This window comes from Scomber scombrus, chromosome 22 (assembly GCF_963691925.1).
Source record: "Scomber scombrus chromosome 22, fScoSco1.1, whole genome shotgun sequence".
Taxonomy (NCBI): Eukaryota; Metazoa; Chordata; class Actinopteri; order Scombriformes; family Scombridae; genus Scomber; species Scomber scombrus.
Genome location: NC_084991.1, coordinates 16786666 through 16813871, shown reverse-complemented (window position 1 = coordinate 16813871; position 27206 = coordinate 16786666). Strand labels below are relative to the sequence as shown.

The 27206-nt window shown below is 39.6% G+C and overlaps 1 protein-coding gene across 1 annotated transcript in view; it reads left to right on the top strand.

The window, feature by feature from the left end:
* Positions 1 to 17402, top strand: part of apaf1 (apoptotic peptidase activating factor 1) — a 44431-nt gene extending 27029 nt beyond the window's left edge. The window contains exon 27 of the mRNA XM_062443426.1: positions 15611 to 17402. Coding sequence (XP_062299410.1) covers positions 15611 to 15757 — 147 coding nt within the window. The 3' untranslated portion in view covers positions 15758 to 17402. The remainder of the gene's footprint in view (positions 1 to 15610) is intronic.
* Positions 17403 to 27206: the final 9804 nt, after the last annotated feature.

The window sequence follows — 27206 nt, the reverse complement described above, 5'->3', positions numbered from 1 at the left end:
TTATTTTCTGACTTAAATACATCCAGGCATGTTTTACAATGTAAATAAAATATTCTACTTTAAATATGTAGTGTCTAATATGTTTTATTCCCACATAAAAGTTCAATTATCTCATTAAAATCTTAAAAATGACACATACTCCTTCTCATTATAGATTCAAGGATCTATTCATGTGCAAATATCCTTCATTTCAAATGTTCAACTGCAACATGTCTCCTACTTCACTGTAAAGTCCATTCTCAGTGTTGGTGCTCTGGAGGCTTCAAGTTTCCACATCAAACTTGTGTAAGTTGTATTCTGGACCACGATTGGCTTCCAAACTAGTTGAAATGTCACAAAAGTACACGTCTTAAACTTACATTTTCAGTGAGCACAGACAAACGCTGCACCTTGAGCAGATACTCTTGAAAACAGCCTTCAGGCATCTAACTCTGCACATACATCATTCTGCACAGGGAAGCAAACAGCTAACTGAAGTAACCATAAGTACATTTTTGAGTGGAGGGGGACTTTAAACAATATTTTATCCCAACTTAGCTGTTGCTTAACAATCCATACTGAACTTATAAAGCGCATTTGGTATCAACCACATATAACTGATTGTCAATTAAGTACATTTTCTTTGCCAATGTCATTAAAAACATGCTTCTTTTATTATGTTTATTAAGTCTCAATTGGCAGCTGACTCAGTTTTTAGTGCCACAGCAATCCCTGGCCTCATGCTACTCTACATAAATGTGATCCTCATCGCTCTGAAAGTATTCCTTGAAGAGGATTGCTGGGTAAATAAATAAAAATAAGCAGTGCTGTTGACTGTAATGTTTTTTTTCTTTTCGAGATGTGGTTCAGTGGAGATTTTTCAGCTATCAGATCCTCTGTGATCGCAGCTCTGAACATCAGAAGCCCGTCTGCAGTGTGACTCAGTGTGTTGCTCTCGCCGCTCTAAACTGGATGATGTTGTTATTGGTCGGATAAGAGCAGAAGAAGTGACAGCGGGTGATGTCTCCCATGGTTCTCACTCAGTTGATGGGTTGATGTGATGCAACGTGAGGCTTGTTGTGTGAAGGGTCTTTATTGTTTGCCTCTTTCTATTTGTCTCTTTGGCTCCCTGTGTTGAATGATGTTTTCTCGTCTGTTTTTTTACTCGTTTCTATCAGTGCTCGCGCCTTAATCATCTCTCAGGCTTCTTGTTTTTCCCCCTTCTTCTCCACCCCTCTTGTTTTCTCCATCTCAGTTTTATCACTACCTCCCTTCTCTGTATGGTCGGGTGAATGTTGTGAGTGTAATTAAAAGCAGCAGGCTATTGTGTGGTAGTATATGCGCTTTCCAATTCCCTGTTGTGACTTGGTACCTGTGTAGAGTGTTTAATTAAACATGTTTTATGCTCCTTTTCATCAATGCTTCGCTTTCTATAGTAAAAAATAACATGAGATATGTGCTTGTGGTTGTATAATTGTAAGGATGCATTCTTCCAAGCAGATACAGTAGGTATCTTTCCGTGTGTGTGTGTGTGTGTGTGTGTGTGTGTGTGTGTGTGTGTGTGTGTGTGTGTGTGTGTGTGTGTGTGTGTGTGTGTGTGTGTGTGTGTGTGTGTGTGTGTGTGTGTGTGTGTGTGTGTGTGTGATGAAGTGGTGTGGGCCAGCCCTCTGAGAGAGGCTGTTACATCCTACACTGACTCCCATCAGTCCTCTTTCCTTCTGCTCTGGGTCCTGCCAGGAAATGCTGTACCTGTCTCACACCTGGCCTTGACACACACCACACACACATAGAGACACTCTCCGAAGTATCTGTCACAGTGCCACGATCCAAGAGGGAGGCGGCAGGTGTGAAAAGGCTCATCCTGACTGCACGAACACACACACACGCCCAGCAGCCCAGAATAATTCACACCTAGCAAACCAAACAGAAGCACTGAACAAATTTCTCTTCATTATTACTGACACTGATCTTTCTAACTGTACCTATTTTCATGAACTGTTTTCTCAGATTCAGTCTTAATCAATATGTTTGGGTACTCTTGAGCTAAGCCAGCTGTCAAAACCCCAGACTGAGGTGTCATGTCGTCAGCTGGGATGGCAGATATGTTCTGTTCTGTTAATCCTCCCATTTCAGTCGGATCAGACTCCCTGATGCAACCATGGTACCACTACTGAATTAGAAAAGTGAATTGCCAGTGAGTTACTGTACCAAGAAGTTAGACTTTTGGAGAGGAATCATTCATCCATGTGGGAAAATAACTTACGACGACTGGTTATGTTAGTTAACCCCTTTCCTGTTTCCTGCTCAATAGTGAAGATGAGTATAGTGAGCATTTTTTTAAAAATGTCACATTTTTCAGTTACAGAATAATTGCGGCACCTACATTTTTGATACTTTTCATGAATTCTCACCACCTTCAGCACCCTGAAGTCTACTGCAAAGATGGCGGAGTTGTGCGGTTTATTTTAGTCAGCTGCAGGAAAAAAAAGGTGCGATAGCACTGTACCAAGCTTCCCAAGGGTAACACGGTGGAAGAAATATATATTTAATTTTGTGGAAATACGTGCAGACTTATTTCCACATCAGTGTTTTTTTTGCTACTGTGTCATCCCCAGGAGCTCAAAGCATGATAGAACTTGGTGTGAAATGTGTTGCCGGCTGTGTGCTGGAGTTGTGTTGTCAAGCAGGACAGGTGAAATCCCCCAACAGGCCGTGACAAGTTGATCAACTTGTCAACAAGAGTACACAGACCGTCTCCATCCATAAGGAACAGACGTTACCTGGATGTAACCCCAGTTCTATGAGTATACGTGCAGAGGGTGGAGCACAAATGAAACGGAAGTTTTCTCATAAATAGTCACGTATGCACGTATGCAGTCAACAAGAAGACTGACTACCTTGAATTTGAAACCAGAAACTGTTTTAAACTAAAGCGTCACAAGTCGACAACATGACAACTTGTTACTGAAACAGGAAAGAAGCAACACACTGTTGCTTTTCTTCTTTGTTTTTTGTCTTTCAATCCCCTCATGCTCACTGTCACATTAACTTACGCGCCCACATGTTCTCACACTGACATTTGTCATATACACACACACACAAGCACAAACAGACACACTCTTCCCCCCAGATGGATGGGAGTGTTTTAGATGACAGCAGTCCCCTGCCACCGGTGTTGTCAGACATCACTTATCAGCCGAGCCTTTGATAGAGGAGAAAGGGAGAAACACAATTTCACCTTATCTCACCTTCTTACACTCACCTCGCTTTCATTCCCTATTATTCTGACTCTGAGTCCCCGACAGACCTGCTCTTCCTGTGTTCTTCTCCGACGTTATCTCTCTGTTTCACACCTTCATTTGTTTTGTCTTGGCGTTGTCATTTTCTTTGTCCACTTTGCTGACCTTTTTTTTTTTAAAGGCTCCCTCACTGAAAGGTAATTTTTACACTTCCAACCCTTTGCACGGTGTACTATATTTCTAAATTGATGCTTATTTTGTACAGTAGGTTAGATTAAACCCTTCCAAAACACTAACGATATCAGGTTTTAGTCATCCTCTTTCCTGCTTTCTCAGCTGGAGCCATCATCGTTAACCGTGTCTTAACGAGACCTCAGCAGCCAATTAACTGTTACGGCCAGTCATCACTCTGAGCAAGACTCAAAGTGAATGAAGCAGGGAAGGAGGGCAGGGAGACGTGATGAAATGAAGGAGTGAAGGTTGCGCTGACCTTCCCTCGAGAGACATTTGATGGGCAGAGAATCTGTCAAAGATTAAGAAACTGTTGCGTAACATTGAGCAATGAGGGAGTGAGCAGAAAGGACAGAGCACAGATTGAGTGCTATCACCTCTCATAGGGATGGGTGGGGTATCAAACAGTCAAGATTCTTGTATAAAGAGATTGACTCACCCATTAGTAAATGTGTCTACATTTTCTCTCGCTGGCAAAGCAGTTCTTTTGTGCTCCTTCTTGAGGCTAAACATTAGTTAGTCCCAGTATTCATTCTTCTTTTCCAGGTTGGATGTATGTTGCCTCCAGGTGCCTCTTCTGAGGTCTTTTTTGTTTCAGAAGTCATAAATATGACTTGTTGCATATGTCAATGCCTTTGGTTGGAAATAACAACAAAGCAGGCTATGTGCCAGAAAGAGAAACCACATTTCACAGAGTTAGTTTGAGATGTTTGTGATGTGGTGTCAGAAGAAAGGAAGAACACTCAGCACCCTACTTTGTGTTTTAGGTCAATTCAATTCAATTATATCCATATAATGCGAAATCACAACAGAAATTATCTCAAGGCAGGTCTAGCCCGTACTCTTTAATTTAATTTAAAGAGACCCAACATTCCCCCATGAGCAAGCACTTGGCGACAGCAGCAATGAGAAACTCCTCTTTAATGGGAAGAAACCTCAAGCAGAACCGAGCCCTAGGTGGGCGACCATCTGCCTTGGTTGCTTGAGTTGAGAGAAAGAAGAAAGGAGGGGGAGAGAGGAGAGGGAGAGATTTTTTTTTATTTTTTATTTTTTATTTTTTAACGTTTGACAGCCACTGTTTGAGGAAATTGTTGAAATTAGCAACATAGAACCTGCAGGATGATGCAACATGATACAATATCAGCTTTTCATACAGGTTACACACACACCTTCCCTCTATCCTAGATGCTAACTCAAACAAGGAAAACCCCCCCCAAAAGACCTTTTTAACCATGAAAATAGCAAGAAACTTAAGTAAGAGCAACACTGGAGGGATACCGTCTACTAGGAAAGACAGAGTAGATAGAAGTAACAATAGTATAGTTACAATGTGGAGAAGTAGAATAACAAAATTAGATAAATATAAGGATCAGAGAATAATCCCTCAAATTCACATCAACAGTAGGCAACAAACATCTAACCCATCGTCATAGCAGCTGGGCAGCTACACCTACTGTATATTCATGTAGCCAGAACAAAAGTAGCACTTATTTGATTTTATTTCCGAGTAAAAATCCAGTTTGTGCAAGAAGAACCCATCAAAACACATCTATATATATATATATATATATATATATATATATATATACAGTTTTATGTGGTAATAATTAATACGTTCCAAATGCCCCTCCACATAGAGAAATGCCAGTTTTACAGTCAACACAACACAATCCAGTCTTTCATTGCTACTGCTTAAGTGGTTAAAGAAAAATCATGGCAAGCTTTCAAAGTCAGAATATGTGACAGTTTTACAGTGCAGCTGACTGAATCGGACTCATACACAGTCCACTTTTCATCACTGTGTCACAGTTTTCCAGTACGGCTGACTTTGAGGGCCTAACATATATAATGGGTTTTTTTTCATCCCACTGGCTGTGAATGTTAGTGTGCTGTTAAATGACAGGCCTGTAGGAGAGCTTTGACACATGTCTGCATCTGTAGCAAAGAACAGCAGTGGGTTTCTTTTTTTTTTTATGCCGGGTGCTTTATGAATAGTCTATTAATAGGCTGTAGCACTTCTTTATTAATACACGCATTCTTGGCAACCAGGGAGTTAGTGTGCTTCTTTGTTTTCTCTTTTTGTTATTCCTCTAATGTTTCTTTCCTGCTTCGAATAAAACTTTCTGGACACGTTATTTTCAACAACAGCGATTGCATTTCCTCATAGGAGTTCATTAACCTTCCATTCGAATTCCCAGCAGCACTTTCCTGTACATTTTTGCATTTGTGAAGCAGCATAAAGACTGCCCTGTTGGTTATTACTGCTACTTTACTGTGCTTTACAGTACGTTGGCTGACAGGCTAGTTGCACCCACTAGGCTCTTACTTTGATCCTTGCTCCCCCGCCACCTGCAAAATCGGCCCAGAGATGGAAATAACACATTTTGATGACTGCTCTCTTTTGAGAGGACATGTAAATGAGCCAAGGTAACAGGACAGCATGTTGGTTCAGGAAACGTTTGCAGTTTTGATTGCGTTCACCGCTCTTTTTTTTTCAGAAGCAAGCACCCCACAGAGCTGCTCGGCGGGAGAAGCAAACCTGCCTCTAAAAATACCTACACACACACTCATGAGATGCAAAACAGCTCCTGAAAGTGCATCTGTCTTTCTCGCGGAATCTATTGTTCTATTTTTTTCCCCCCCATCATTTCAAGTTTCAAAAAAGTGTATTTTAACTTACACTTGGCCTGGGTGTTAAAATGATAGCGATATGTACCAGCGATAGAGACTTCGTCAATACCGGTAAGAAAATTGCTTTCAAAGATGCGCGCTACCTCCCTGGCCCATAAACAACCTATCTTATACCTTGATAATGGAGTTTGCTACGTGTGACACGCAAACAGCCCACTAACCCCATCAACATGTGACAGAACAACAGAAACGGCGTATCTGTTGATTTAAAAGAAGGGCAGGCCAGCTTTCCAGTTTGGCTTTTTTCCCCCCAACCTTTATCTAATAGTCTTCATCAAAAAATAGGTCACTGTATTATCAATAATTATTGAGATCAACTGAAATTAAACATTTCATCGTGATAAATATTTCCACTATATCACCCAGCACCCTGAGTATATGTATATTTTCCACATTACGTCCCCGGCTCTCTATTTTGCCATTTTCACTTGTCATTTGCTTCCTCACGAGATGAAATGAGTTGAGAACTCTGCAAGAGCTCGGAACGAATGTGGCCTGGTTTCTGTGCTCTTGTTGTCGAGCTCAGGGTATAAACACAGGATGGTGAAATATTTATCTGTCTCTGGGAAGGCAGTTGTTTCCCGCTTGTCGCTCATTAAGCCAGGGTTAATTGTCTCTCTGGCTGGAGAAGAAGGGCCGCTGTGTGTGCAAATCACACCGAGATGAAATGAGGGAAAGCATAGATGGGAGATCAGTGACAGAGGACGATGTGGAGGGAGAGAGAGAGAGATGGAGATGGTGTGTGCTTTATAAAATGCATGGATACACACACATAATGACTTACTTTCTCTTAATCTCTCTATCAGTGTCCTGTCCTTCTTACTCCTTTTTCTTTATCATTTTTGTCATGAACTCTGTTTCTTTGTCTTACTTATTTTATTTTTTGAAGGTCTTATTGTGTGTGTTAGTTGTGCACGCTGCATTTGAGTGCTGGTGGAAAACCCGGAAAACCAGCGCCACGTTTTAGAAAAAGCGCTGATATTACCAAATTATAAAAACCCGAACCCTTCTGTTAATCAGCATAAACCAGTATGATATAACCTGTTGTCTTATTTTGCATCATCATTTCTTTTTCTCACTCACATGATATTTTTTCTCTTTTTATATTTCTTTATCTCTTTCTCTCACTCCCCTGCTCCTCCTTTCTCCAGCAGCTCATTTTTTCCCTTTCTCCTTTGATGTCTCTTGTTCTCTCTGTGTTATGGTTTCTCTTTCTAATGTTTGCTTTTATGGATTTGTCACTCTCTGCACACCGTAAGGTCTGACAGGCCAAAAGGAGGTGTGTGAAAGAGAAATGAGAGAACTAATGAATAGAGGAGAGAGGAAGAATCCATCTAATCCAAGGACGTAATATCTTTCTTCAGCTCTTGTTTTCCGTATTCATTTCGGTTCCCCGCTTTTTTCCTTCTTTCAGGGTCGCATCTTCGATTAACAAAGAGTCGCCGGTGGAAATGAAGAAAGGCGAGTGAGAGAAAGTGAAGAATGAAAGATGGTGTGTGTGTGTGTGTGTGTGTGTGTGTGTGAGAGAGAGGGAGGGAGGGAGGGAGGGAGGGATGTATAGAGGATTGTCTGAGCATCAATATTTCATTGGACGGAACCTTGGATGAATAATTCAACCTTAGTGTCACACTGTTTCCCACTCCGCAAGACTCTTGGCCTGGTCTCACACACACACACACACACACACACACACACACACACACACACACACACACACACACACACACACACACACACACACACACACACACACACACATACACACACCCTTGTTTTTTCTCTCTGTAATGGAGGTGGCCTTATAAAATCGCCTGAATCTACTCCAGCTGGTGTCCCCTCTATCTTTAATCTCCCTTTCCTCCTCCCTCCGTCCATTGTGTGCGTCCCGCTGGCTGTCGAGTCTTTATGATTTTTTATAAAGTGTAGAAACGGTATCTATTCCCCCTGGACTTGTATCAGAGCTATTTATGTCGGAGGAAGATAAATTACTTCTTTCCACTACTTCTGAAAGACGCAACTGTGCGCTAGTCCGCGCCAAGCATCACAAGAACACACATGGACAGATAATTCTGTTATGTAAGCGATGTTAACTTTCCCTCAGGTAGCCTGAATAAGCAGACCTATTTAGCTTCACGAGAGCTAGCGTTGAGGGACTGTCACAGTAGATTTGCTGCTCATATGCTGTTAGCTGAAATGAATCAGGGTTCCTCACACACACGCCGGCTATCCGGCTTTCCCAGATGTGATTTTGACTCGTGTGTGTGTGACACTCAGAGGGAGCTTATCTGAAATTGCAGTAGGGTGTGGCTTTATAGATAAGGGTTGTTTTCTATCATCACCTTTCAAATAGGCGATGTATGCATCGACCCTCAAACCCCATCATTCTGTTCTCTTTGTGCTCTGCCAAGTCAGCAACATTGTTACAATACAATGAATGAAAAAAAAAAAGCCCATTGAGTTGCAGCCGTTTTTCAATCAATCCACCTCTCTGTTGTCTAATAACACAACAATTAATTAATTTATAGATTAGTCTATAAAACAGAACAGTGATGGTGATGTTATCAAATGTCTGACCTCAAGTCTAACATCCAAACAAAGTTGATTTATATGTGATCAGAGAAGCAAATTGTCACATTAACGAGCCTTTTGAACCGTCAAATGTTTTTGGTTTTTTTTGCTTGAAAAGTGATTTATAGGATTAATCAGTCAATCAATACTTACACTTTTTTTTTTACATCACTTGACTAATCATTTAATCGTCTAATTGTTGCAGCTCTACTTCACAAACTCATGGTTGAAATCAGTATCATAATATAAATTGAGATTAAGGTTTTTTTTCCATTTGAAACATTAGTTGAAGATAAAGGCTATCTGCAAGGTCCAGCCAGTAGCTGTGCTGGAGCTTTTGATCGTATCACATGATCATTCTCAGCAGATGGAGTTCGCCCAGTGTTCATGTAGTTAAAGATGTTCAGATTTTCACTTTTAAATGATTTTAAAGATTCTTGTCCATGTTGGATTTAAACGTTGAGACTGAAAGTTAATTCTTGACCTTAGGAAGAGTAGTGGACAAAACTATCCTCCACTTTGATGGATTCTTAGATCAGCTGGTGCAGGATTTTTATAGAGTCGCCTTCTTATCATCCTAATAGAAACCGTGTTGCATGACACAGCTTCATCATTTTACCATCGTGCTTTATGCTGCTGTTTTAGTATTATCTTTTGTCTGTTTTATGTCTTTTTTCTGTTGTTCTTGTTTTATTTTTAGAGATCACTTGTTTTCTTCATAAGAAAAAAAATCTGAATCTGCAGGTCAGACTTTAAAAAAAAAATTTAATCAGCCAAGAAAATTGCAATTAATCTTTAATCATTTTTTCCTGAATTATAATTATTTTTGACTTCATTGGGCCCATGTTGTTGCTCATACTATTTTGCCTTTCATCGGAAAGCAGTTTTTGCTCCTTGGAGTTCGGTTGAAATCTGTTGTATACATTAAAAATGATGATGATTATTATGACCAACTGATGGCTGATAAACCAGAGTACTGAATTATCTCCCTCTGCTGCTCACCAGGTTTTAATCTGGTATAAATTTAGTAAGGGGAGTCAATAAGAAACACTGGCTGTTTTATGGAATAATCTCCATCATATTTATAACCTGCATTCAATGTATGAGTGTCAGATTGTAATCTCCACACTTGATTTAAGAGTGTGTCATTTTAATGCTAATACATTCATGTCATTTCTCAATATATATCCAATTAGTCCCACCTGTGTGTGTGTGTGTGTGTGTGTGTGTGTGTGTGTGTGTGTGTGTGTGTGTGTGTGTGTGTGTGTGTGTGTGTGTGTGTGTGTGTGTGTGTGTGTGTGTGTGTGTGTGTGTGTGTGTGTGTGTGTGTGTGTGTGTGTCTTCCTCGCATTAGTATTCATGTGATGTTCAGATGAACATTGTCACAAACCCGTTTTCCAACCATCCTTCGAGTGAATTTCAGCAGCCTCAGCACACAGATGGAGGATGAGGATGCTGTGCTGGATCTTTGGAAGTATTTGTGGCCACAGTAATAAAAATCCAAGGCGGTCGCACAAATACACACATACTCGCCTCTACAGTAAACACGCCCAGGGGTATTGTCTTCTCACCAACAACTCAGAAGTACACACATACAGTCATTTAGCGATTATGCGCATCACTGGCACTACCATAAATCAATGGTCCCACAGTGATGGTGTTGATATCAGCACATCAGCCATCTGCTCTGAGGATATGGGCTCTCTGTGTCACACACAAACACATAAAGCACTGCTGCTTATTCCCATCAGAGAGACCAAACCCTTAAGAACAGACAAGGACCTTGTGCGTCGCTATTATGATAAATGTGTATTGTGTTTTGCAGCATCTTTACATTTTTAATATGCATTTGCTCCTTTGTTTAATGCAACTTCCCTCTGTTTTTGTGTTCTATCTTTACCTACTTCCCATGTGTGCACCTTCATTTTCTGTCTTACCCTTCCTCTCTGTCACTAACCAAAGACATTTCTGTCTCCCTCGCATGCAAATGCATAAATATGTATGCCATCCAATCTAGTCACTGTCCTCTGGTGTAAATGATTCAACATAGTGATTTTCTGGCCTTTTTTCTCTCCTCCCTCCTTAGTAAATCCAATTTCACTCTGAAGCTAACGTCATTTTTGCACTTCTCCATCTGCACAACTCCTTCCATCAAGCCAGCGGACTCGTTTAAACATTTATTCTGCACCATCTCTTTTCTCCAAACATGGCATCTCTCTGCTAATCCTTTTTTTATAACCAGCTGGAGTTATGGAGTGTTTTTCCATGTCTTGTTTTCTATTTTGTCGTGGAGTTTCATCATTCGTCTGTTCTTTTTGTTTGTCGTGGGATTCAGTAGTATTGTTGTTCAACTCTACTTGTTCTCTCTCTCGTCTGTTTCGCTCTGTCTGCTTGGAGGTTTATTTCTGCATTTGTACTTAAATGTGTGTGTGTGTGTGTGTGTGTGTGTGTGTGTGTGTGTGTGTGTGTGTGTGTGTGTGTGTGTGTGTGTGTGTGTGTGTGTGTGTGTGTGTGTGTGTGTGTGTGTGTGTGTGTGTGTGTGTGTGTGTGTGTGTAACTATCTAAGTATTATTTCTTTGTTGGAGCTGTCAGTGCTTTGATGGCCGGCAGCCATCTTTCCTTCCATTCAGATGCAATTACACTTTAACCATGTCTCATACCCTCCTCTGATATCTGCTCTGCTCTCCTTGTTCACCCCTCCACCTTTTTATCGATCCCAATTTTATTTTGTCCATCTTTCTTCATCCAGCCAGACATCTCCCCCGTTCTCTTCATCTCTTGACAAAACAACCCAGATTTAATCTATAATAAATGATCAGTACAGAAAAAAAGAGTATATGTTGAAGTGTTCAATGTTCTGTGTGATTAACCTTCACACTTTCTTTCATAAAGACCAACAGAAGAAGACATGGTGACTTAAGTGTTTAATATGGCTGACATGATTATTCTGTGACTTTGAAAAGTTCTTTGTTAAATCCCCAAGTGGAAAAACCTCCTTCCTCTCCCTTTGTAGACTGTCTTAGTACTTAATTTCCCCCTAACTTTCCCTGATGTTAGTGGCACAGTGTGTTAAAGGATGGGTTCACAATTTCTCAAGTCTATCTTAAAGCAACAATCAGGTGCCCATAAGAACATGGAAGCAAATTTTGCTCACTATAATCATTTTTCTTGTCCTGATTCAGTCAGGTAAAGTGGATATTTTCCATGCATCATGAAGGGATCTCTTAATGGCCAGCATGAACTGGAGGAATTATTACAGCAAGAAAAACATGCCAATGTCTATTTAGGCACTGTTAGGCACTGTCTGTTAACTGTCAACCTATTCTTTTACACTTACCAGTAATGTGGATTGTCAGGTCAGCTTGTCTGGGCTGACCATTTCACACTGACATTCAGCCTGCAGAGTCCACAGATCAAATGGTGATCCGATAGCGAACGCTGTATGAATCTTTTTATGCTCCCGTGTTCAGAATGTATGCTTTCTTATCTCGCAGAAAAACGTGCGAGTTTTGCTGCAGCCTATGTGAACACGCGCTTGACTGTGCAGCTGTTTTGCATCTGTTTCTCCATCCTGTGCAATTAAATACCTCATGCAGTCCTCTAATCTTCAGAGGATTATTTTAAATACCACACAAACAATGATTTATCATGTTTGGGTTTGTTATTCAGTCCATATGTTAAATGTACGTACCCTGTAGAAACATGAAATTAATTAGCTTGACTAAATGTTGTGTTCACTCATAACACATTTAGCCCTGAGGCCAGCTGCAAATTACATTGCATAGCTCTGCTGTTCATGTAAACATCACCAGATTTATTATGGTATGCTTAAGCCTGAAAAAATAAGCAAAACTCATTATTTTTGAATAAATGCACACAGTAAGTCTACATCAATTAAGTGTTTTTATTATGGGACTGTGTGCAATGTTTTCCTGTCTAACTTCAGGGTGATTCTAGTTGAAAAAACAGAAATGTGTAAGGAGAAAAAGAGTTATCTTTGCACATTGAATTATTAATAATTGTAGGTCGCAGGCCTCTGACTCTTTCAGTTATCTAAAGCCTTCTTCACACAGGACAATTACACAGGTTTATTGTCGGATCTGACCTGTGTAAAGATGTCAAACCAGGAAAGAGGGTATTAAACTAAGTGAGCCATGACCCACCTCTTGGTCTAAATATACAGCAGGAGGAAAAAGCCAGACTTAACCTGTGCTTAATCTGTAGGTGGTCAAATACTTGTAAGAAAAAAACATATCTCTCATCACAACAAATGTTTTCATCCCTGATTTTCAACTGAGGAAGAAAATCAGTGCATGCTTAATGTTAATTAGCTGGAGTCAAAGAGAAAACAAATGGAGTAAGAATAATAAGACAGTTATTATTAGAAAGTGAAATTAAAAAACAGTCACTGGATGTTAGAGACTGTAAAATGAACTGAAACTAAACTACTTAGCTGTCAGTGTCGGAAAACATGTTGAAACTGCCTCAATAATTGTTGAGTCTTAAAGCGATATCGCACTAAGCGATAAAGGTTATTATCTCGGAGATGTCTTTGTTCATGTTGTTTCCTCCAGTCCCAGTACACTCCCAAAATAACTAAAGCAGATTATTTTCTTTTAGAGCCCAAAATCTTGTTTTTTCAGCAGAAAGACTTTATTCCAGATCAATTTAAGTTCCGTTTTTAATGAAGTTTTAATACAATTTATTATGTTTTGGTTTTCTGTCTTTTTACTCAGAAGTGTTTATTTGTTGTGACAAGGTTTCCATGAAGCAGCTGCATTTTGAGGAAAGCAAGCGTGTGTGTATGTGTGTTTGTCTGTGCGTGTTATGATTGTTACAGTGGAGAACATCTAATCAGTGGAAATATGGCCAACCTCCCTGCAGCAATAGAAATATACTGGGCCATTTATCAGCACACACACACTGCAATTTATCTAGCCTACATAGAATTATTATCCTCTGAGGGGGAAAATATGAAAGAAAATCTGAGACATGCACCTAGCACACCTCCACAGACAGTGTGTTTCAATGCTATATCGGGAAAATGCAAATGAGTTCCCCTAAATGCCGTTGAAGAGTGTGTGATTTATGGTGTGTGTGTGTGTGTGTGTGTGTGTGTGTGTGTGTGTGTGTGTGCGAGTGTGTTAGGATTGTTCTGTAATCTAGACATCTGTTGCCGCCACCTCTTATGTGTCAGTCTGTCTGTCCGCCTGTCTGTTGAGAGACTGAAGAGTTGGCCCACTTTCCTTTCCAAACACACACACACACACCCACACACACACACACACACACACACACACACACACACACACACACACACACACACACACACACACACACACACTAGTGAAACTGCAGTTTATTAATTTGACGCGTGTCCTCTTTTATTCAGATGGAAGAGGTACAATTTTGATGTGTAGTTATAATGGTTATCATTGTCAAAGTTGAATGTGCATTCACGCAGATACAAACACACAGCCGTGCCAGGCTATAAATGATTGACTGGATGTGCCTTTGATGATTCATCCCATTGAGAAAGGGGCTTCAATGGAAAATGTCAACTTTAAACCGAGATTAAACGGAATCATTCAGGAAAGCTGCTGGGGGACATTTTTGTGTGTGTGTGTGTGTGTGTGTGTGTGTGTGTGTGTGTGTGTGTGTGTGTGTGTGTGTGTGTGTGTGTGTGTGTATGTGTGTACATCTCTGTCTGTGTGTTTGGGAAGCCTGTGGGTTTGCGTGTGTGTGTGAACGGATGTGTGCACAACAGAGGGTTTGTGTGTGAGTTTGAGTCTGCTAATATTGCACTATTTAACTCATCATGGCCATCTTAAAAAGCCAATAAAAGCTCAGATTCAGATCAAACTCAGTGCGTGATTTACCTGTCCCAAACACTTTTTTGAGATCTGAGACTTTCTGAGAGATGACACTCCTTCTGGTATGAAATATTGACTCTTGACGCTCGTCTTACTGGGCCGTCTATTTTGAGCGATTGTGACCTACGACAAACAGTTTTGAAACATGCTTGATTTCATTGCTGTGAAAAACAAGACGCACTTATAGTCGGAGCACTTGAGAAGGGAGACGAGCATAATAACAATCCATTTTATTTATACAGTGCTTTTAAAGGCAACCAGAGACATTTTACATAGATGAAATGAAGTGGCAAAAAGAAGTTACACGAGAACAAAGAACAACAGAGCAGCAGTTAAAACACAATAAAGAAAGACACTCTAGGAAAGAAACAACATATTTTGTGCCAAACTCAATAGTACATATATTTAAAGAATAGTTAGTTTTATTTTATCTGTACAAAAACATAAAAAGTATAGATAATGTAAAAACAACCATTGTGATTTGCCAGATTTTGTATTGGGTGGTAGCAGGGACTTCCTGTCTGCCTGTGCTGGTTGCCTGGCAATCTCAAGGTGACAAGACTTTAGGTTTTTGTATGAATTATATTAAAAACACATAACATGTTAATTAGTGATGTTAAGAGCAAATTTTTTTTGTTGCATTTGACAAAGCTAAGCCAGCAGTTTCCCCCATTTATACTAAGTTAGGCTAAGCTAACTGGCTCCAGATTCAAATAGAACAGACGGTCATGATTGTGGTATTGAAGAAAATAAACCTTTCCTTTAAAGATGTGTGAACGTGTCGGATTGATGATTTTAGACAGGCGGTCTGACACATTTCAAAGACAGAAAATTCAATGTTTTGATCTCTTGAGTGAGCACAGTGTGGTTGCCTGTGTCTGTGATCTTCTACTGACAAACTCACCAAGCTTGTACACAATTTGCTCTTCGGTTAGGATTATTTTCCTTGCCCAGGTATTCTGTAGTAGTTTTGTCTACAAGGAGCCTAAAACCATTCAATTAATTTATCTCTCTCTCTCTCTTGGCCAGTGGTGGGATGTGGAGAGAGGTGAAGCTCTGCAGACCTTCTACCCCTCAGGATGCGCTTTGAAGAGGATCCACGTGTCATCCGACTTCTCCACCTTCGTCACCATCGACAACATCGGCATCCTCTACATCCTCCAGAGGGTCGTGTGATGATGACGCTGCTACCTTAAAAAGGAGAAAAAAACTACAGCGTTACCGATTTACATTGAAGTGAACACATTCGGTTGCATTAAGGACGATCGCAGAAGGTTAAACTACAAACTGCAGCATCCCTGAGTCAAACACACACTTCTCAGATATATAGTTAGCATTTCTACTGCAGTTATTAGCAGTTTGCAGCATTAAAACAGAGCGTTTTATCAATCAGTTCTGTAGAATTAGCTGACCTTGCTAATTTCATTAGTTTACACCCTCTTTAAATGAAAACCACTGCAGGGACCGTCAGCTTACATTCCAGCTGGAGTGATTATGCATCAGCCTTAAAATTCCTGCTCCTGATCTAATACTTAAACACATCAAGACAGTGGATGCAGATACATGGTTTTGTACATAAAGGAGCAGAATCCCCTTTAAGAGGGAAAAAAAGGTACATCAAAAAGCAACAAGTTTACTACGTCATTCCTGACGCTCAGGTCCTCGCAAGCATCCTTTGAATCATTTAAACCTAATAAAAAGGTTCATATCAACCTACATCAGTTGGATTGTGAATAATAAATGTAAATCCATATGCATTGGGGCTGAATGTTATTGCATGTAATGTGAGAGATTTTCCACTCCGCCGTATATAATCGATATGAGCCATCGTGAGCGTCCTCGGATCTGTTAGAAGTCATGAAGCGCATTAGACTTGTTTATGCTGTGATATGTTGTAAACCATCTTTTTTTAAAAATATATATATATATATGTTTGTGTTTTCATGGCAGGATTTTCCTCCAGGGTAAAGAATCTTGGTCTTTAGTATGAGCAGTTCTGAGCCTTTTATTTCCACTGCAGCCTTATTCTGAACAGGAATTCTGTAAATACTAGAGGGTGTGTGATTTGTGTACGTGGGGTTTTCCCTTCTCAGTCAACCAGCATACATTGACTGTACTACTGGTGCACTTTGATAGGCGTTAATAATTGATAGCATGATTAAGTTTTAATGATTAGGCATTTAAAATTGAATTCAAGCCTTTTGAAAGCCTGTGAGACTATTTTGTATTTCCAAAACTATTTGTACTTTTGAACTTGGATCAAAGGTTTTCTACAAAAAATACTGAAAAAAAAAAAAAAATCACAGTATGTTATTTAAAATTCAACACCAAACACCAAAATGTTATGTAATTTTTTAAAACACAATATTCTACTTAAAATTTTTATCTGTGCAATGTCTTACTACTGAGCCATTCTTCCTGTTCTGTGCACTTTGAAGCAGCAGTTACAATCTTCGACATGATGCTTTAATTAACTTGGCTTTGTCCAGACTCTACAAATGCATCCATACTTTGATTTGACTAGACAGCCGAGTGCTTCTTCTCAAGTGCCCCTCCACTATCAAACCCATTCATGACAGTGGGGATAATAGCACGTAGAGACAATAAATGAATTAAAAGCAAGGATGCGTTTCAACATTTCTGAACAATGCTTTTCCTGATTGGTGCTTTAAAGTCAGCATAAATTCAATCAAGAGATTTCCTTCCTGTGAGGAGGCCTCTGTCAAGCAAAATCATTCAAATATTGATGTCTGCTCAGGATGTATTGATACTGTTATATGATATGGTGCAATGTGAGTGTAATTTATAACAAATTAAACCAAGCACACTATGATCTTGTTTTGGGTCTTTGTCTCGATTTCAATTTTCATTCTAATTATTGATTCATTTCTTGCTTTATGATGCTGTCTTGTGTGTAATGACTAAGGAATCTATGAGTTTATCATTCCCATTTTGGCACACATCCTCCCTCTTCCTCTAGTGATTTAGTTGCTGTCTCAACACTGGTCTTAAAAATTCCCCAAACTGTCTGAATTGCTGTTTCACCTTCAATCTTCACTCCAAATGTCATCCAGTGACTGAGAAAATGTTTTCACGCTTGGAATGAATTGAGTGAAAGTCATCCCTGCTCTCGAGCCAAATAAGTTATATAAAGCCTCTCATGAAAAAACTATTAAATCACTCACTATTTTCACTTCACACAAAACCTGCTGGTTCTACTACTTGATTGCTATTGAAATATATAGCAAAACTGTAGTGATTTATGTAGTATTTTCAGCAATAATGAGTAGTTTTTGGACACATGCCTACTGATGATCACTACATAATGACGATTTATATCACTGTATGCTTTTTACTTAATTATTTCTGACTATTTAGATTTTGGGAAATGACATTCCTTCAGATTCATCACCGAATTACTACACAGTGTCTTCACATTTACTGCTTCTGTCACAGTCCATCTTGAATAAGATCAAAATGAGATTTTGTAAAGAATATATTTAGAAAAGGTGGGAAATTGGGTGTCTTGACTTGTTATTTCAAAGTGTGTTAAACTGCCTGGAGACACATTTTATTTAATTCTAACATTGTACAAAGTGCTACAATGTAAGGAGTATTATGTACAACAGCAAAATAGACATGGATCAGATATAACATCCTGTCCCAGTTCGGTGATTACAGAGATGAAACCCCTTGTACCCTGTTATCTCCCTAATGTGTTCCACTGTTTGAACAACTTAGCTATTTACAGTAGCTGACAAACATACCTGCTTATTCTTTTGGACACACAAACATATTGTCCTCCTGTTTTGTTTTGTTTGTCTAAATCTATTTGTGAGCCACACTGTTACTTTTATCAAAATTACATTTTTGGGAAGCAGGTAGAAATAATCACAAAATCTGGACCAATCAAGCTCCATTTGTCAGCTGCAGTGCTGCAGTATAATACAGACTTTCATATGTGTTGGCTTTACAATGAAGAATATTAAGCTTTCTGCCTTAAAGTAGTCACAACAGGTGCATCAGGTGTGTATTTGTTACACAGCGTTTGATGTATATCCTATATGCTGACACAGTGTGGGCTGCAATCCATGGTGACAAGCAGTGTTAACATTTACTGAGGCAATATGGTTGATTTATGTTTTCGTATCCATCGATTACTTGACTTTCATTAAACTTATTTTGCTGGGTGAAGGTTGAGAACAGATTCTCAACTAAGTTGTGTGTTGTAACAGTGACTGAAAACTCTGGTGTGATTGTGCAGTGTTTCATCAGATTTGGGATGAAAGTGACCACAGTCTATGATCCATCCTAACACAAATATGACCCCCCCCCCCCCCCCCCATCCAGACCAGGTCCAGATGAAAAACCCACTGTACTTAGACTTGTCAATCTGGCGTTTTAAATATATTGATGTTTGATCTGGATCTGGTCCAATGCTGTCTGGATGGAAAAAATATCAGAATAAAGATTTCACAAATCTGAAACTGTATTTTAGATTCCGTGTAAAGTAAGAATAAATATGTGTTCTGAGTTTGACATACCACAGAAAAGTGTGTTGTTAACCACCCTGCCAAATTTGAATGATTAAAAAAATCGCCAAATATATGAAATTAGAAATTGAAATTCAAAGTTGTGTAAAAACCATAGACTGTATATAAAATGGACGTAACATCCGTGACGGATGTGACGTGATGGAAGCGAATAGTTTTGGATCTGGGCAGTGCCATCTTGAAAATTTCTGGTGCATGCCGGGTAAAGCCCCCCCCCCACAGATTCTACTTTTATGGGCATCAGGAGGAGCAAGAGGCGCCCTCCTGAACCTATGAACCAATCGACCTGTCAATCACGACGTAGCCACGCATGCATGCAATGCATACCCTACTTTATCGTCAAATATAAAATCAGGGAAGCCAAAATTTCACAAATGAACATCATACTGCATTGAAGAAGGCTTTAAACTAGCGATTGAGACCATAAACACATTTTGAAAACGTTTACTGAGGTTATAAATCAAGTGAGAAGTTGGTGAATTCTCCATTGACTTGTATAGAGATAAAAATCCTTTTGACACCAAAACGTTCGCCCCCTGGTGGCCTTTTGATAGAATGCAGTTTTAAGTTACTTCCGCGTTGGCACCATTTCAGAGCAGAACTCCCCGCCTGGTAAAAACCAGCCTCTTTGCTCCCATACACTGTGGGAGTGCCCGCCAAATTCGCTGAAACCCCGCCCCCTACCAAGTGTCACCTACCAGAAACATGGACGCTACCTCTGACAGCTTTCTGCCGCTAGCTCAGCTAACTGGCTAACTGTAGACTGTGTAGTAGTAGTAGCCTAGTGTTAAATATTAACAATAACTCGCCACTAGGCAGGTTAACCACTGAGGAGAGCGGACTCTTATATAGTAGGGGAGGGACCAAGGTCGCAGTACGCCACTGCGTCACGGGGTAGCCCTTTTTTGCAGGTTCAGAAAATCAGGAAAAATGTGAAGGTGAGAAACAGTTTAAGGCTCTATCTCCACAATTCAGTACTGCATAGTTATCTGCGTTTTCTGTAACCTTTTTGAGATACATACAACATGTATGTTTAGGAATAAATCAATGAATTGACTTTACACAGACTTTAATGACTCTCTGGAGTCTCCTTGGTAATTTAATAGTGTTGTTTAAGTGTGCAAAAACTGAATTTCCTTAATCCATGAGTCCCTTTCCCTTTACCCTGAATCAAAAGCTATCTTCAGCTTTGTCAGTCTAATTCAGGTTTCATAAATGTGGCAGACAGTTTTGTGGTAAATGGAGGATTTTCTACTGCTTTCTTGGAGAGTGACTCACATTGTTGTGCACAGAGGAAGCTGTGGTGTCTCCCAGCAGCTGGTGTCAATTGTCCTAATTAAGTCCTGAATTGATGCATGCAGGTGCATGATTGTGAAGCTTTGCTATGATATTAGCAGATGCGTTTTTGCACTTGACATCTGATATATGGGTGATTACTGTTGGCAAACTGCATTAATTCTATATAGGCTACCAGTACTGAGGATTATGAGCTCCCCGCTGTGTGTTGGCTCACAGGCTTCTGTGGTTAGTGGCAGCGTCACATCCTCATACTGAGAGATGGACATTGAAGAAATGAAGTGGTTATTTATAGGGTGGACTGTCAGTGTCTCTGTGCAGATGTATTCAAAGCAGTTTTAATTTACTGTAAAGGTCTAAGAGGCTATAGGCTTACACTGCCTTAAGAAATTAATTAAAGTGCCTCGGGTTATAAATCCAAGAGTTATTTAAATTCTAATAATTAATATGCAGAAATAAGCATGTTGAACCTTGGTGTGTTGTTTATAAAATGTGCATCAGTTTATAGCTTTAATAAAGATGGTTTAAGCAATGAGTGGAAGCATTTAATGATAAGTCAGTTTTGTCAGGAGGACAATTTAAATGTGGCGTTTCCTATTATACACATGTTTATACGCTGATCTAAAGCTGCAACGATTAGTCAGCCATCAGAAAATGAATCAGCAATTCTTTTTTTTATCACTTAATAGTTTCTGTAATTTTTCAAGCAAAAATGCCAAATATTTGATGGTTCCAGCTTTTTTTTTTTCATTTCATATCATCTTAACATTTGACATTGTTAGTCTGACAAAGCATGAAATTACAAGACATCACAGTGGCCTCTGAGAAATAGCGAATACCATTTTCATAGACTAAATCATTAATTGACTAATTGACAAAATAATCAGCACATCAATGGTTATCATAAAAGATTGTTAGTTGCAGCCGTGCTCTGATCCCCAAGTGACTAAATGAGTAGATGTTATTGCTGAAGTGAAATCTTGTTAACTATGGGCTTCACCTAATAAAAATAAAGCCTACCACAGTAAAAAAAAGAAAAAAGAAAAAAAGCTGGAGCTGCTGCTGGTGATGACACTCAAATGGTAGCACAATTTATAACTTCCCTGTTGAAATTTGACTCAACAGGTGCAGCTCTTATTCCACATATAAATATCCTACAAAGTGACATCACGCCACTGATTTACACACAGGCTGGAGGACAGTGTAGTCTCCAGTCGACGATGAGAAGAGACATATTCACATTTTACTGAAGCGATGTGGCTGATGTATGTTTTCTAACACCTCTGTGTCATCACATCCATCAGCTGACTCTCAGTAAACTTGTAGCGCCGGGTGAAGGCTGAGATCTAATTCTCGTGGTTCATCAGTTATTCATTTATTAGATTTCTGCAATGTGACGATAGATTGTGTGAAGGACTATTATGGGATGTGGCCTTGACCCTTCAACACTCAAAGATTAAGGTTGTAGCGCAGTATCAGGGCTTGTTAGTGGAGTATTTATGAGGATTCAAATCACAAAAGTAGGGCTTGAACTAACAATTACTTTCATTATTGATTGTTTATTTTCTTGATTAAACGATTAGTTTTTTGGTTCATAAAATGTCAGAAAATGGTGAAATATGTTGATCAATGTTTCCTAAAGCCCTAGATATAGATCCTTAGATGTTATTTTGTCCAACAACAAAATATTGGGAAATATTCACATTTAAGAAGCTCGAACTACAGAATTTTTTCATTTTTTTCTTACAAAATGACTGAAAACAATGAGTTTATTATCAAAATAGTTGACGATTCATTTTCTGTTGTTTGAATAATCAATTAATTGATTAATTGTTAAAGCTCTACACATAACTCAGCATTTTTTGGGTAACACCTATTATGAGTAATTCCTGGAAAGAATTACAGATTGTAATTTCAGATTGTTGAATAACTAGATTGTTCATGCTCCATTTAAACCCAGATATACATTCATTCATTATTCACATGTTTTGAGGAATTTTTTAATTTTTTAAAATCTAAATGTGTTTTTAAATTTCAAATGTATGCGTGTTCAGTTGATCTGCTGCACACCAGCTGAGTTCAAATAGAGATCCATCAGGCCAAAATCAAACCAAAAACCCCCGAAAGAAAACAAGACAGTGTCATAAAAAACATAAATCTAGCATCAGCATCTGTGTATCATCTTGAGGATCAGCTCTGAATAGTCGTGGTAAATCTGGCCTTTATATAAATTTAGAATGACGACGAGCTGCGGCGCACACACTGTTTCGTCCTTGTTGTGGGGCCAAAACGGGATGACATTACCTACTTATCCTCCGACTGTAAACTCAAAGCCATTTGTCCCGGCGTCTTTAGACATTCTGGGCGCAGCAGAGCATCATGGCTGCCAGTCAGATTTGGGAAGTGGTCCAATCACGGCGAAAGACTTGGACCAGGCGTTATGACACACTAATGCAACGTTGCCAGCTGTCCGTCAGACTTCAGCGCTTTCTATTTATACACTTGTCATTTGGTCGGTGATGTTAAGGCACAAGTCTATTAATCTATTCTCTTCTAAGGTATAAACTGGATACTTTAAGGGTTTAAAGGGGCCAAATTTAAGTTTTTTTTTCTTTCAAAGCAATTCAGAAAGGGTGAAAGAGAGAACACAAAAGATTTAGAGGTTTTAGTGATGTTCCAGCTAAACATTACACACTTTTGTATGAGTGCAAAGAAGGCTTAGCCGCCCCCATTTTAGCATGCATTTGGCCACAAGCCACTTAGCATGTGAGGAAAAAAATGAGCATCTTAAATTGTTTCTAATTTCATCTTTTTTTCACAAACACACCTGTGCAGACTGCCCTCCCTTTGCTTCAATGATAAATTAAATATATATCTGATACTTTCAGCCCTTAAAGGTGGGGGATTAGTTTCAGGTTGGTTTGAAACAGAGCAGGTTCGATTGGGTGTGTATTCTGTCTGCTTTAAAGACAAAAACACTGCTATTCCTGAGTGTGTATTAGTGTAACAGCATCTCTCATGTGGCTTTTTTTTTTTTCCAGATTGAAGAAAATCGGTAAACTATTGGATTCCTTTGCTTCTGTCACCACGTGTATCTCCACACCCCTGCAGTCTCAGCGGGGACGGTATGAAGTTTTTTTAAAGTCTACTTGAGGTGAGCGCTAACCTCATTAATTCTTCTCTCTCCTGCTTAATTAATCTTTGTCTGCCACTGAAGTAATTACAGCTATCTGGCTTTCTGAGCGTCTACACCAGCTTCCCCTCTCGGTTGCAGCTGGGCCTGGGTTTCCTTTTCCGCGGTCTCTGATGTCTGTCATACTGTAAAGCACTAAGTCACTGTGACATCACCATGAGAGGGAGTTAAATTAAGCTGAGTCTTTGTCCTTTTGAACTCCTAAATATCATCTGCCTTTGTTAATGTTTCAGGAATTTAAACTTTTTCTATACATTCGCACACACACGAGCAGCTGTGACATGTTTACAATCTCTTCACTGTGTCCTTTGGTTTCAGATTTATTTTTATTTTAGCATTAATAAATTCTGTCCTCTGAGTGAAGGCAGTGAAGGACGTTGTTCCCTTGTTGATTTAATAATGTAAAATAGTTTTGAATGGGAGGGTAAAATCAAAGCAAAAATAGAAAACAAAGTCATAGCAAGAGATAAAATCAGAGAATTGTTTTGGACATTCAGATGAAAAATTGTACTCTGGATAACAGCATCTGCTTTAAAAGTCATTTAAAAAGTAAAGTTCAGAGGCCTGTCAGCCTAATTAGCCTGATTAACTGTATCAGCGGTGTGTGTGTGTGTGTGTTCAGGGGTGTAGGCTAATGGGAGGCTGATATTTAAACCTTTCTAGTTTCCCAGTGAGAGGTCTGCAGTGGCACGTGGACTCCCAGGAGATTTAAAAAGGTTCAGTTTCAAAAAGAACTAAGCTCCCCTCTGGCTTTCCGTCTGCTGTCTAAGACTTTCATTTTGTTTCCACTTTCTCTCTCTGCTGCTCTCTACCTCTTTCCTCTCATTAATTTTTCACTGTTTTGGTATTTTTCAAGCTGGTGGCTACGCAACATGCAATTGTGCATACAGATGCAAGGTAGCCAGCCAAAAACACACACAAACACACACACACACACACGCGCACGCACGCACGCACGCACGCACGCACACACACACACACACACTTTGGGAAAGTGAGCCTAATACAATCACACATGTCCGTCTCCAGCAGAGAGGTGTCAGCTTGTGTTTGAAGGGGTGTGTGGGGTTGGGGGTGGGGATGAGAGGGGTATGTGTGACTCTGGTGATACAGATTCAATTGAACGTTGGTGGTTTGTTGTAGAAAATGAATGGAGGTCAATGGAGTATCAGGGACGCAACTATGAATTGTCTTTAGAGAAAGTGATGAAAGAAAGACACTCGGCTTATTCTGCGTTTTCTCCTTTTGTCCTCAAATCCTGTGAATAGACTAAAACCAACGATACATCAGTCTGTCTCTAAACACTTCTTACCCTGTCTGTGGCACTCAGCCCCAAGCCTTCTGGTTTATACTGAAGATACACACAATATCACAAATATACTGTATATATGGAGTTTCACTTTTGAAAAGACAAAATAAATTCCTGAGACACCTGGGCAGTGTAGTATTTAACAAATGTTACACAAAAAGGAGTAAATAGTGCATTTATTGACGGCTATTATGATCTGTGGATGAATACACTTTTTGGTATTTTAGTGGGTACAGCAGCAGTACAGTGTCAGTTGTCAGAAACTAGTGAGAAATACTCATCACAATTTCCCAGAGACTAAAATGACATCTTTTGATTTTTAAAATGAGGAAAACAGGGAAATCTTCACATTTTAGAAGCTATGCTTTTTTTTCTTGAATGAATGAATCCACTATCAAAGCAGTTATGTTGACCTTTAGTTCATCAAGTAATTGATACACTGACGTAATATTTTCGTAATATTCTGCATTAATTTTATATAAATAGTGTTTACTGATTAGTTTTTGTTCGTTATTCCACATACTGGAAGAATAAGGAGCGATATAAATGAGCAGCAGGTGAAGTCTGGCAAGTGAGGAAACTCTGAATGAACCAGGCACAGTGAGAAATGTGTATGTGTGTGTGTGTGTCCTACCTGGTAGCAGGGCTGGTGACGCCTGCCAGCAGTAGCTGCTACACTGATTACAGAGCTCTCTCTCAGTTGCCAGCACACAACACACACTCACACAGTCGCACAAGTGTTGTCTTTCTGCTCTCTGACCATCAAATCTGCGACGCCCCACGGGTACTGGGTCACCACATTATCATTCCCCTGTGTCTTTTGACCCTGTTCTGCTGTTACATCCTCACTCCTTGTGGTTATGTGTGTGTCTCTCCATCTCTGTGTGTGTTTGTGTGTGTGTTATGTTTTTTCCTGACCTTGGCCAAACATTAGTTCCTGTTCCTGTCAGCTGTTGGCTCAGCTGCACGCCACCTTTTATTGCTTTCCCTCGTCAAGCCAAAGGGCTCAGGGCCAGAACCCGCTCCGTGTTGGGCCGCTTCCCATCTCTCCTTAGCCGCTTCACCTTCCCTCACCCATCTGCCCAGATGGTTTTGGGCTGATTTTTGGAAAGCACAGCCATGGCTTTGTCACACAGAGCGGGGCTGAGAAATGGCAAAATATCTAGGCTCTCTAGTTATTGCTATGCAAATTAGCCAGGATGTGAAATAGAGGATTGTGGTGGAAAGGAAGAGGAGGTGCTCCACCTCGTCCTTTAGCTCAGACCAGACCGGACCAGCAGCATCCACACTGACTGACCACAGGAAAAAAGGTGGAGGAGAAAAGGAGCAGGAGGGAGGGAGGGATGGCTTACCTTTTCTTCATGTGTCCAGCTGGAAGCATTCAATGAATGAAAGGGATAAAGAACACACACAGAATATATTCAGGCTCATTTTTAGGCTTTTTTTGGGAAAATATAACAGAAGGAAAAGCACAGATGTAAATACTCAAATCAATGATGGCTGAAGTATATTTAGCTGCTTAAGTTTCTTTTTTTGGTCTACTTTATTGGTTAAATAATGTGGATTAAGGATTAACATAGAGACATGGTGACCTAGCAGACATAAGCACCTCCTAAAAATAATAGACAATAGACAGATAGCTAGATGGTGTAGAGAAGGATGTTACAAATTGGGTGGGGTATGTGGTGGGTAGTGTTTGGTATATTATAACAATAGTAATAATAATAGATAATAGAGATTATAATAATGATAACATGAATACGGTAGAGCTACTTCATTTTCAGGGTCCTGGTATCGTACACAGCATCTCACTGTCATGGTTTACTGGGAAATTTGACAATAGCAGAGGCATTGTTAACGTTATCAGAAACACCTGTGCTTTTCCCCCCACTATGACGAGGCAAACATTTCTGCTGAGAAAAACGCTGATTGAAACAACTGAAGTTCTGCCAGTGTGCATAATTCAATTTTACTTGTTTCATTCATTTTCAATTTCATACCACTGTGATTATCTAGAAGACAGCAGAGAGGAGAAAGGGATTCATGTAACTCAAAGATTCAGATTTTTGTCAATATGAAATGATATTAAGATTTGACCGGATTATACGGAAGACCAGAGAGGACATACATGTGATCATTTGTCCTGTTTAGTTTCATTGAGAGCACAACATTTTTCTTTCATAATATTAATATTTATTTAACTGTTTGTGAATCTGATGTTTGATGCAGGGTGCTGTAGAGTGTAGCTGCAATGATTAGTTAATTATTCAATTA